Source organism: Bubalus bubalis, chromosome 4 (assembly GCF_019923935.1).
Source record: "Bubalus bubalis isolate 160015118507 breed Murrah chromosome 4, NDDB_SH_1, whole genome shotgun sequence".
Lineage (NCBI taxonomy): Eukaryota > Metazoa > Chordata > Mammalia > Artiodactyla > Bovidae > Bubalus > Bubalus bubalis.
In genome coordinates, this window is record NC_059160.1 from 30,945,920 (window position 1) to 30,959,147 (window position 13,228).

General features: G+C 36.7%; 1 protein-coding gene across 1 annotated transcript in view; it reads left to right on the forward strand.

Annotated features, from left to right (window-relative positions):
- Positions 1 to 12,921, forward strand: part of LOC102403810 (solute carrier organic anion transporter family member 1B3) — an 80,460-nt gene extending 67,539 nt beyond the window's left edge. Inside the window, exons 11-15 of the mRNA XM_025283358.2 lie at positions 1,390 to 1,555; positions 3,935 to 4,119; positions 7,279 to 7,343; positions 11,063 to 11,180; positions 12,330 to 12,921. Of these exons, the coding sequence (XP_025139143.2) occupies positions 1,390 to 1,555; positions 3,935 to 4,119; positions 7,279 to 7,343; positions 11,063 to 11,180; positions 12,330 to 12,525 (730 nt within the window). The 3' untranslated portion in view covers positions 12,526 to 12,921. The remainder of the gene's footprint in view (positions 1 to 1,389; positions 1,556 to 3,934; positions 4,120 to 7,278; positions 7,344 to 11,062; positions 11,181 to 12,329) is intronic.
- Positions 12,922 to 13,228: the final 307 nt, after the last annotated feature.

Below are 13,228 nucleotides of genomic sequence, written 5' to 3' on the forward strand. Positions count from 1 at the left end.
TGTGTTAGTTTCAGGTGTACAGCAAAGTGATTCAGTTATACATATATGTGTATTTATTCTTTTCAAAATTCTTTTCCCATTTAGGATATTACAGAGTGATGAACAGAGTTTCCAGTGCTTGTATAGTGATATTTTCTAAGGCTACAAGATATGTAACAATAATATCAGTCTGATGGCTAAGGATGTGTGCACTTGTGCATTCTCATGTATTAATTTTTTACTGCTATTAATTTCTAGTAGTGTGTGTGTGTATATATATATATATATTTCACTAAATAGAACCCACTTGAAGAAAAAATCTTTAGGATCCTCAGTACTTTTCAAGAGTGAAAACGCTGCTGAAAACAGAAAGTTTGAGAACAGCTAAACTAATACTTTTCCAAAACAAATTTCAATGAGGATTTATGACTTACAAATGGCAAAACTGATTTTAGAAAGTGAAGTCACATTGCTACGAGGTGGCAGACCTAATGGGAGCACAGGACTGTCTAATTGAAATGTCTGGACTGGGTTATTAATCATTATGCTAAATTACTCCCCATCTGTTATATGTCTCCAAGCAGGATTAGACATTAGATGCTTTTAGTAAAATTATTGATTACAGAATTTCTGAGTCTACCTTTTTCTTTCTTTGTGAAAATTATTTTCTCATTCAAAGATAATTTATCAAGATTTTTACCAAAAACAAGAATTTTTTTTAATCTGTAGTCAGAAAATTAACTGTGCAAATAGTTTGTTTTATAAATATAGCCATAAGATTATATTTCATAAGCACAACTATGTTTTACAGTAAATTATTATAAAATTTGTTGTAGTTTCTTATGAAGCTTTTCTAGTCTCTCTCAATTGATTATATTGCTCTTGATTTAAAAAAATTGATCCTTAAGTATTCTCCTTTGTCCATGTTGAATTACTTTCTTCTGTAGTCAAAGTATAGATTTTAAAATTCAAACTAGTTGAGTAACATTCACAGATTCATGGGACTTTACAGGGAGCTGGGAAGAACTTTAGCCTAATGCCATGACCCCACTGAACAGAATCATTTTCAGAAAAATGAAGTGATTTTTTTAAAGTAATTTTTTAATAGCCTCGTAAAGACCTACCCTCTTTGGTCTCTTCTTTATGTTTTACTTTTTCTACATAATAAATAGTGTCCGGGTAGTGATAAAAGGTGAGAAAATTAATAAGCACCAAAAATAAACTTTGTCATTTTGGAAAAGCAAAAGCAAAATTTCTCTAATTTAAAGACAACACTTTCCATTATTCCTCCTCTCCTCTTCCTCTCTCATCCTTTCCCTTTCCTTCTCTTTTTCTCCTCGTCATCTTTTTTTCCTCTTTCCCCTTCTTTCTCTCTTCTCTCTCTGATACATGTCTATCATATATTTCCAGAAATACTCCAGTGGCATCGCATGTAAATGTACCACTTTCTTATTGCAACTCAGACTGCAATTGTGACCCAACTCAATGGGAACCACTCTGTGGGAGCAATGGAATAACTTACATGTCACCTTGTTTAGCAGGATGTACATCTTCAAGTGGCAGCAAAAAGTCTATTGTGAGTATTGGTTTTTACTTTCTTCTCCTTAATCAAAGTTGCAGATTTGATGTAACTTACTAAACTTTGATAATGATGTGTCAGATATTTTTACAACTAAGGTCCCCAGTAAAGAGATAGAAAAAGATTCCCCTTATTGCTTGTCATTATGATGGCCGTAATATGTAAACAAAGCCCCACATAAAATCCTACCTGAGACACAACAGGTTTTTCTTGGCTTGAATTCTCAGGAGAATACTCCCACTTTTTCTTCTTGTGTTTATAAGACTATGGCCTTTTGAAATTTAAGAACACTTAGATCTTTAGAAAGCACTTCATTTGACTAAAGGATATGATTTCCATTCGGTTGGAGGCACTCAACCCTTCAAATGCTAAGCAGAAGTCTTGAACCAATCCCTTGTCAAGCTAGATGAACAGCCATTTATGTGCTGTCTTGCATATAGATTCTAGAGATCTTATCTCTAAGCTCAATATCTTTTGACTTCCCAAGAAATTGATTAAGGCTTCTTCCTCACTTGAAAATCCTATGGGTGGAGGAGCCTGGTAGGCTGCCGTCCATGGGGTCATGAAGAGTCGGACACGACTGAGCGACTTCACTTTCACTTTTCACTTTCGTGCACTGGAGAAGGAAATGGCAACCCACTCCAGTGTTCTTGCCTGGAGAATCTCAGGGACAGGGGAGCCTGGTGGGCTGCCATCTATGGGGTCGCACAGAGTCGGACACGACTGAGGCGACTTAGCAGCAGCAGCAACTCACTTGACTGTCCAATTTTTGACTTCTAATTTTGATTTTTTTTCAAAACTGGCACTTCTCCTATCCAAGGTAACAATATTCTGCTTACCTATTGCTAACATCTCCCATAGGAATGCCATTGCCTTCTTCACTAAAAATATCCCCTTCCATGCAAATTATGAGTTCTTCCCTAGGTAACTTCCAACAGCTGGGCATCATCCATGGTGTTATCCATTCCACTTCCAATCCACTGAATATCTCATTTCCTGGGCCATTTTCCTATCACCAGTGTTAGCAATATCATCCAATATGATCATTGCTCTCTACCACATCTTTTTGTCTTTGCTTTTCAAATTTTTTCCATCATTTTTCTTGCTCATAGTCATGTTAATTGCATAAATGAATGGCACCAAGGACTTTGAAGAACCTAGGTTCTTTGAAGCTGAAACATAAATTTGCACAAAAATTCCCCAAAGACTATATGTAAAAAAAACACATCTCATATTTATGGCTATAGTTAGTGCCTTTCACTAAGACTGCCCTTTTAATATATTGTTCCCCCATGTCCATGCGTGAAGGGCTGGAAGCGACATGATGTTAGAATCCTAAAGAGAGCTCTGTCTACTATGAAAACATCTTAAAACTAGCAATGATTTTATCATTTGGGGACCACTGGGGAGTGTCTTTTACCAAATTCTTAGTAATACGTCATCCCTTCTTAATCACTCAAAATAATGTTCTTTGTACCTAAGTTTGGTTTTATTGACCAATGGACTTGCTATATAAACAGCTTCTCCATAATACACTTAGTGAAAACGTAAAACTCGGTCATCAAATAAGTATGAATTCAAATTCTTCCTCAGTTCCTCCCTCAGTATTTTGTCTTTGGCATTAACGGGTTCAAACCTCCCTTAAACATTGGTTTAGCTTAGACTCAAAAAAGAATTTATTAAAGCCATCTAGCCACATAAATTGCCTGCTAAAGTAAGTCTCTAAAATCATTTGTTCCTAAATTTTCTCCTGCTGAGCCCTAACTTTTAGGGTATTTTGCTGTGCTGAACCTCTTGCGTAATGGCATTATTTATCCTATAATCTGTCACTATGCAATCGAATGGTGTGTTTGCTGGCCAAAGCATACTTCTAGCATCTCTGCCTGGTTCCTTTTGCCTTAACCTCTGCTACGTTCTGGTGGGTGGACTTAGTCCTGGGTTTGGCCCCTCCCAAACTACCATATTTTCTGGATTCGCTAGACAGTTCCTACCCAGGGATCGTCTCACATCATAGAAATTGCTAAAGAGAGTAAGTAAGTGTGCTATAGAAAATAAAAGTGAGTAGTAGAGAAATATTCTAAACTTTCATATTAATGAGAAAATAATTTACAGAGTTCTAGACATTACTTTTTTATACTCTTTCCTAATTTTTAATTTAGGGATGACTGAAAAGTTAATAAAATATTTTTTTTATCTAGAAAGGAATCCAGAAAACTATTATGCCTTTCAATACTTAACATTGTTAGAATATTTTCTTTAAAACTGTAAATATTTTAGCTTAAATGAGTGAGATGTCTTTAAATATAATGGAATATATTTATAACCCAGTCATATTTTGCAAATATATTCTGTAATATTTCAAAAACTATTTTTTAGGTGTTTCATAACTGTAGTTGTGTGGAAGAAAATGGTTTCCAGAGCAAAAATAACTCAATGAAGTTGGGTGAATGCCCGAAAAGTGATGACTGTAAAAGAAAATTTTATATTTACATAGTAGTGCAAATACTTACCCTTTTTTCTGCTGCATTAGGAAGCACCTCAAATATCATGCTGATTTTTAAGTGAGTATGACTTCTTAAAAGGGGTTTGGCTTCCCTGGTGGCTCAGAGGGTAAAGCATCTGCCTGCAGTGCAGGAGACCTGGGTTCGATCCCTGGGTTGGGAAGATCCCCTGGAGAAGAAAATGGCAACTCATTCCAGTATTCTTGCCTGGAGAATCCCATGGACAGAAGAGCCTGGTGGGCTACAGTCCACGGGGTCACAAAGAGTCGGAGATGACTGAGCGACTTCACTTATGTATATTAGCTGATAAACATACCTAATAATGTACATATTTTTCCATTATATTTGGAAACCAAATTCAGATTTTGTTATGTTTAAATTTTATGAGTATATTTTCTTAGAATTACTGTGCTACTTCACTGCCATAATTATTAATAATTTTGCCTTGGATTCTTCCACTACAAAATCTACAAAATTTGATCTCCACTACAAAATTTCTTCTCTTAATAAGAATTTTAAGACAAAGACTGATTGACAACTGCCTCAATGTGGAAGAATCCTGTTGTGATTCTAAAAGAACTTCTAATTTTAAGATGCTTATCAGAGTGAATCACCTATTTATTTCATTTTTTAAACTTTGGGAACCAGACAGACAAACTAATATGAACAGTCTCTGATATTCCAGTTTTTAATCCTAGCCAAAAGAATGGCTTTTGACCTACCCTCATAGAGAAAAGAAATACCCTCATAGAGAAAAGAAACATATATGAGCAGAATTTATTCCTTTCTTCATTGATTAGGCAAATATTTAAATCACATTTGGTGAGGAATAATCCATGGTGAATAAAATACATAAAGTACCTGTTCCCATACAGATTGATGTAGGACTCACACTGCAGTGAACAATATTTTACATGATAATGATGTGTTTATGCATGAGATCATGCATGTAAGTATGAGCATGGGGGTCTATGAGTGTGTGTGCATGTGAATGTAGGAGTGTCTGTGATCATTACTGTATATGTGTGTATGTGTGTGTGTATGTGTGACTATAACACATAAATCTATCATTTCCTCAGGGCTGTCTAAGATTTCAAGGCCCCTTGCAGGAAGATACTATCTCAATCTCCAAGTCCCCTCAATTCTCCTGCCCACTATCCCACTCCTTGGGTAAAAATACAAGTTGATAACAAATATCTCAATTTTGCCTCTACTGCATCTGGCATGCATGCCAAAAGCACCCTTTAAGAAATTAACAGCAATGAAAAGTAACACTTCAGGCACTTGCTACAGAGAGTTCAACCAAGAACAAACTGAATTCTCTCTCTTTCCAAAAGCCCTTTTTAAAAATTCTGATATTCAAGAGAGACAGCTAAATGCACTAGTTGACTGTCACTGCTGGTTCCCTCATGACTACATCCTCAGGGAAGACACCACCTCCTTGAATAACATGACATCCTCTGCGTGCCAGCATGGCTTCACTGCCCTCAAGTATATTGTTGTGAATGCTCAGTTCAGCTAGTTGGAAGTGTCCCTGTCTTTTGAAAAAACAGACAAAAACCCCTTTCAATTCATTTTCTCTTTTAATGAATAACTCTGCTGTGTTTAATTTTTATTATGCTATGCTTAATTTAATTTTTATATTGTTTATTTTTATAAGCTTTCTTGGATATTTTTGAGAATCTCACTCAACAGTAGCACTCCTAAAAGACTTAACAGACAATTTTGTGTAAAGAAAATGGAGGATTGGAGGGCTAGCTCCATATATTGGATCCTCATAACAGACAAGATAAGTCTACTAAGAAAATAGGTTCCTAGGGCTGCTGCTGCTGCTGCTGCTGCTAAGTCGCTTTAGTCGTGTCCAACTCTGTGCGACCCCATAGATGGCAGCCCACCAGGCTCCCCCATCCCTGGAATTCTCCAGGAAAGAACACTGGAGTGGGTTGCCATTTCCTTCTCCAATGCATGAAAGTGGAAAGTGGAAAGTGGAAAGTGAAAGTGAACTCGCTCAGTCGTATCCGACTTTTAGTGACCCCATGGACTGCAGCCTTCCAGGCTCCTCCGTCCATGGGATTTTCCAGGCAAGAGTACTGGAGTTGGTTGCCATTGCCTTCTCCGAAACTAGGGCTAAGAGAGGCTAAATGACTTACCAAAGGCATCTAGTTGGACTTCACTTGTGGCTCAGTGGTAAAGAACCTACCTGTCAATGCAGGAGATATGGGTTCAATCCCTGGGTCTGGAAAATCCCCTGGTGAAGGAAATGGTAACCCACTCCAGTATTCTTGCCTGGGAAATCTCATGTCAGAGAAGTCTGGTGGGCTATAGTCAATGGAGTTGCAAAGTGTCGGACATGACTTATTGGCTAAACAATAACAAAGGTATCTATTTACTATGAAACATGATTTATCTCTTTATTATCAAGAACAAAGACTAGCATAGAATCTCGTAGGAGGCACTTGGCAAAGGTTTGTTGAATGACAAAGTTTATCTCTGAATAAATACAGTCATTTAAACCAAGAAAAAATAAGCCTTTGTATCAGTTAAATCAATATTTTGGTAAAAACAGAATTTTTGAGCCTTAATCCCTCACCGTATCAGAGATGGTCATGTCATTAGCTAACTGAACATAGAAAAATGGAATCGTGGAAAGACCTTTCTAAATGCAAGACTGAGTTAATTTTTAAGAAAGGATTAACATGTACTTACTACCTTTAAAATGACATTTAAATACACTAGACACTAGAATATAGATAACTTTTTGATCTTCCTGGTTATATTTTGTTGATATGAAACATATTAGTTAACTTTTCTGTTAACAGCAATGATAGAAAGAAGGTACAAAAAAGAATTCTACTCGGTCTAAAACCTACATAAACATATTTGCTTTCTCATATGGCCTATGTAAACTAAATAGATTACATGAAATTATTATCTTCATAGATATATAATTCTCAGGATTTCCTAAAGATAAAATATGAAAATGTTTGTAAAACTGTCTTGAACTTGTAACACAGTGAATAAGTAAAGGAATAATAACTATTAATGTCATTCAGATGTTTGCCTACTAAAACAACTGAAAATATAACTTTAAATAATGTCAATGCTTTGCTTGAGGGTTTTTATTCAATCATAAAGAATAACACTGAAAAATGCTTTAATATTAACTCAGTTTGGTATTTTAGGGATGTTTAATGTTTCTTTGCCTTTATCTTATTTCAGAAATGTTGAACCTGAACTGAAATCACTTGCCATGGGTTTCCATTCACTAACTATTCGAACACTAGGTATGATAAATATGTAGATGATAAATTCCAGATATAATTTTTCATGTCAAAGACTAAAATGTAATTGATTTCTAATTGTAAGAAAGTTTTTTAAAGGTATAAGTAAAAATTATTTGTATCTTTGTGGTAAATGAAAAATAATGAGATAAAGGAAAACTAAATGACCTAAAAGAAAATCTGATTGTCAATTCTATGTAAAATCAATCTGTAAGAATAAGGCATCATTGCACTTGTATTATATCCTTTCTAAAACAAGAATCAGTGGTCTCCAAAGATTTTTAACTTAAGATGTAGGGATATTTCTTCCCATATGCAGAGTGAAGGGCTATCCTTATACATTGAGGGGCTTAATGCCCAAAACAGCTCCAAAGGCCCACAGATCATGCCAAACAACAAATGCAGACTTTCACAGTCCCACTGACTAGTTCTGTAAAGCAGAAGGAAAAGGGAATGCATGTTAACTGAACTCAGGTTTGGCTGCTGCCTGCTCAAAAGTCAATACTCCAGTCAAAACTCCAGAGGCAAGTGTTGATAGAAAGGAAAGTTGTTTTAATCAAAAAAGCCAGCAATCTGGGGAGAAGGCAGACTCATGTCCCAAAACCAACTCTAAGATTCTGCTTTTCCCTTTGGGAGCAGTTATGATATCTGCAAAACAACTCCAGGGTGTACATCAGACACTGAAAGATTCTGTGACTTTATTAAATCGGGAAAATAAATTGTTGGCATATATTTTTCTTAAAGAGATGGGAATATCAGAGCACCTTACCTGCCTCTTGAGAAACCTGTATGCAGGTCAGGAAGCAACAGTTAGAACTGGACATGGAACAACAGACTGGTTCCAAATAGTGAAAGGAGTACATCAAGGCTGTATATTGTCATCCTGCTTATTTAACTTCTATGCAGAGTACATCATGAGAAATGCTGGGCTGGATGAAACACAAGCTGGAATCAAGATTGCCAGGAGAAATATCAATAACCTCAGATATGCTGATGACACCACCCTTATGGCAGAAAGCGAAGAAGAACTAAAGAGCCTCTTGATGAAAATCAACGAGGAGAGTGAAAAAGTTGGCTTAAAACTCAACATTCAGAAAACGAAGATTATGGCATCCAGTCCCATCACTTCATGGCAAATAGATGGGGAAACAGTGGAAACAGTGTCAGACTTTATTTTCTGGAGCTCCAAAATTACTGCAGATGGTGACTGCAGCCATGAAATTAAAAGATGCTTACTCCTTGGAAGAAAAGTTATGACCAACCTAGACAGCATGTTTAAAAGCAGAGACATTACTTTGCCAACAAAGTTCCATCAGCCAAGGCTATGGTTTTACCAGTAGTCAAGTATGAATGTGAGAGTTGGACTATAAAGAAAGCTGAAGAATTGATGCTTTTGAACTGTGATGTTGGAGAGGCCTCTTGAGAGTCCCTTGGACAACAAGGAGATCCAACCAGTCCATCCTAAAGGAAATCAGTCCTGAATATTCATTGGAAGGACTGATGTTGAAGCTGAAATTCCAATACTTTGGCCACCTGATGTGAAGAATTGACTCATTGGAAAAGACCCTGATGCTGGGAAAGATTGAAGGCAGGAGGAGAAGGGGACGACAGAGGACGAGATGATTAGATGGCATCACCGACTCAATGGACATTAGTTTGAGTAAACTCTAAGAGCTGGTGATGGACACGCAGGCCTGGCGTGCTGCAGTCCATAGGATCACAAAGAGTCGGACATGACTGAGCGACTGAACTGAATTGATTTTTAATTTTACAAAGGGTGGCTTTGATTTGTGAAACCTGAGAATTCCTAATCCTGGTTTCTCAGTACCAATTTTCATCAGGTATATTTGTCTCAGACACCAGTTCCTTGACATTCTGAGGTTTCTCATTCTAAGTCTCAAATTGAGACTGACTATAAGTAAATGAGCTTCCCTTGTGGCTCAGCTGGTAAAGAATCTGCCTGCAATGCGGGAGACCTGGGTTCGATCCCTGGGTTGGGAAGATTCCCTGGAGAAGGGAGAGGCTCCCCACTCCAGTATTCTGGCCTGGAGAATTCCATGGAATCTATAGTCCAAGGGGTCGCAGAGAGTCAGATACGACTTAGTGACATTGACTTCACTTCACACAAGTGTAAACTATGAATCACTATCATTTTTATCTAATAATATAGAAGTTGAAAATCAGCATATCTCTAAAATTTTGGTCACATTACCAATGCTTAGAACTAGGGTAAATCTCAGAGTTTATTAAAATAGCAGTAAGAGTAGATGGACTTCACAAGTGGCTCAGTGGTAAAGAATCTGCCTGCCAAGCAGGAGACATGGATTCAGTCCCTGGGTTGGAAAGATCCCCTGGAGAAGGAAATGGCAACCCACTCCAGTATTCTTGCCTGGGAAATCCCTGGACAGAGGAGCCTGGCAGGCTACAGTCCATGGGGTTGCAAAAGAGTCAGACATGACTTAGTGACTAAACAATAACAACAAGAGCAGATGAGCACTTTGCTGTAAGACAACAAAAGTGCTCCTGTAAAGCCTCAAAAACTGCAAGACCATACACTACAAGTAAAAACTAGGTTAGGTAACAGACCACTGAAGACCTTGACATCATTATGAACAGGACATTAACAGAAACAAAATTTAGCACCAGAGTCTGTAATTTGGACAGCCCAGGCTGCTTCAAGAGGTATTAAAAATGAACACAATCAATAGAGGGGAAAATGCATGATTGTGGGCTCTAATGACTCCAAGATGATGGGAGTGGATCCCTAAGGCAAGAAATAAGCACAATCAGGAGCCTTGTTGTTGTTTGCTATTTAGTTGCTAAGTCATATCCAACTCTTTTGTGACCCCATTGGACTGTAGCTTGCCAGGCTCCTCTGTCCATGGGATTTCCCTGGCAAGAATACTGGAGTGGGTTGCCATGTCCTTCTCCAGGAGATCTTCTAGACCCAGGGATTGAAACTGCATCTCCTGCGTTGGCAGGTGCATTCTTTACCACTGATCCACCAGTAAAACCTGGCATTCACCTTAAATTTTGCTTACAAATAGAGTTGAAAAATCTTCTGTCTTTGCAGCTTCTGTCTTTGCATTTGAGCAAAGAGTTTTTTACTTTCCCTGTGAAGTTATATCTCTACTCCTTCTATTTCAGCTGTCCTTGCCTAAGAAAAAAATTACACATGACCAACATAACTTCTGTGTTTTACTGACAGTTTTCTGCTTTTTTACCAACCAGGTTTAAGTTAATTAGTATTACAAGAAGAACAATGTAAAGACATGTAATCTCGTTTTTTCCCTATGTGTGTTGGCATGGTAAAGGTAGATAAAAGATGCCTTTGCTATTGTATGTGATTTGAACTTTGGAGATTCCTAATAATTTTGAATCTTTTTTTAAAAAAATAACTATGCTTTTCTGTAAGGCTTTATTGAATTTGTTACAATATCTCTCCTACTTTATGTTTTAGTTTTGATCACAATGCATATGAAATCTTAGCTCCCTGATTAGGGATCAAACCCTCACACCTTGCATTGGAAGGCGAAGTCCTAACCACTGGAGCACCAGGAAAGTCCCAGTAATCTTGATTCTTAAGTAGAGTTAGACCAAATAAATGGATGAGTCCTCCAAAATTTTCAACTTCTACATAATCCAACAGGTATCAGTGTGGAATGTCACTGTTTCCTTTGAAACATTCTCCTCCACTGACATCTTCTCATCTGATGTTACAGGAGGAATTCCAGCTCCTATATATTTTGGAGCTCTGATTGATAGAGCTTGTATGAAGTGGTCCATCAATAACTATGGGAAGCAAGGGTCTTGCAGGATATATAATTCCTTGTTATATGGGTAAGTTGTCATAAATATACTTCATTAATTTTTTTCCTTTGACTCGGTTAATTCCTAAAGAATGAGATATCATTTTCAGTGTAGTAACAGTATTAATAATTATAGCCACCATTTAATAAGTTTATAAATAGCTCAAAGTTATAGAATTGATTCCATTCACCTTCAGTTAAACCCAATAACTGTTCAAAGTATCTTTTGCATAAAGTTTGTCAACATTTAGTTAACAACGTTATGAGACAAGAGCTTCCTAACCTACAAGGTCAGTGGTCATCAATTCTTCTTGTTCATTATAATCACCTGAGGAGCTATACCTGTGGCGGATTTGTTTTGATGTTTGGCAAAACTAATACAGTGTTTCAGGTTTAAACATAAAATAAAATAAAATAAAAAAGAAGTCATTAAGAAAAAACAAATAAAAGTACTAATTTCTTTTTTTTTTTTTTTCTTTTTTTGGCTGTACCACACAGCTTGCTAGGATCTTAGCTCCCCAAACAGGGATTGAACCCACACCCTCAGCAGTGAAAGTACAGAGTCCCAACCACTGGACCACCAGGGAATCCCCTCAAAATGCTATTATATGTGTCCTATCTTCAGCAATTTTGATTTAATTGGTCTGGGGGGTATGGCCTGGGGAATGAGGGTTTTCAAATCTCCTCAGGTGATTCTAATGTTCAACCAGTTGAAAATCACAGGAATAGATCGTGCACGCTAGGTAATTTTATGTAGTTGTTGTAAAAAATTTTCAGTAGACTACAAGGATCTTGTGGACCATAAGCCCATAAGGTAAACATAGGCTCCTGGTTCAATCTAAATGGATTCAATTTGATTATCTCACAGTCACTTAATTTCCTTTATAATCTGTTCTCATTACACATTAACTAATCAGTCTTTGAGAAAGTTAAACATTCCAAACACACCTTACTTTATGGGTAGCACTTGTGCAGATCTTGAACCAACCTTGGCTTCTGTGGTTAACATTCCTTTAAAAATAATCACAGGCTGCTTCTGCTCCTATCAAAAGAATCACTGGAATCGCTACTTCAGTATTTCTACATAAGATTTCAAGCATCATTTTTTAAGGTCTTCTGCATACTGGAGAGCAGCAATGTAAAGTGTTTTATACATGGATTCTTTTTTCTCTTTTCGCAGACATACTTTCTTTGGCTTGACTACAGGCTTAAAATTTCCAGCCCTTGTTTTATTCATTGTATTGATTTTTGCTATGAAGAAAAAATACCAAGGGAAAGATATTAAGGCATCAGAAAATGAAACAAAAGCCGTGAATGAAGCAAATTCAGGACCATTAATTAATGATGCCAAAGTGGACCATGAAACACATATTTAGGGGAGAAAAAATTCTTTTTCTGCTGCTGTGTTTTCAACTAACATTGTATTAATTGAGTAGGATGTTATTTTTGAGTAGTTCCTGGTCTTTTCACTGACAATTTCCACATTCTATACTAATGATGGAGCCAAAACCAAAGGGAAAAAAAATGGGAGTACTCATTGTTAACATATGACCATGCATTTGTGGTTAAGATTAGAATGCATGATCCATACAAATTTAAGGTGAAAGTTATAAGTAATATGTAACAGAAAAAAAAATTTGTTCAGATGATTGTAGTACAGTAAAACCAGTGACTAGAAAATAAGTATAGGTGAAAAAGGAAGAGAGAAATTAATAGTCTAAATATGGAGAAAAGCCCGATACCTTACAAATAAACCAGTTTGGACCATGTTATTCAAACCTAAAGTCTATTATAATGGAGGGCTTATGCTATCATGACATCTGTCATTTGTGAATTAAGTTATATACTTCTCAGACCTTATTATTTTATAATTTGAAATTGTGTTTGACTATCACACAACCCTTGATGCATATTCTTCCAACCTCTTATTAAAATACTACTGAAGAAATAGAGCTAATCGAAAATTTGCAAGTTGCCATTGTCAGCATATTACAGGCTGCATTAAGTTTTCTTCAGGTCCATGGAAGTGGATTAAGAAACACTGACATTAACTTGAGAAAGCAAAGCCCATTTAAAGGT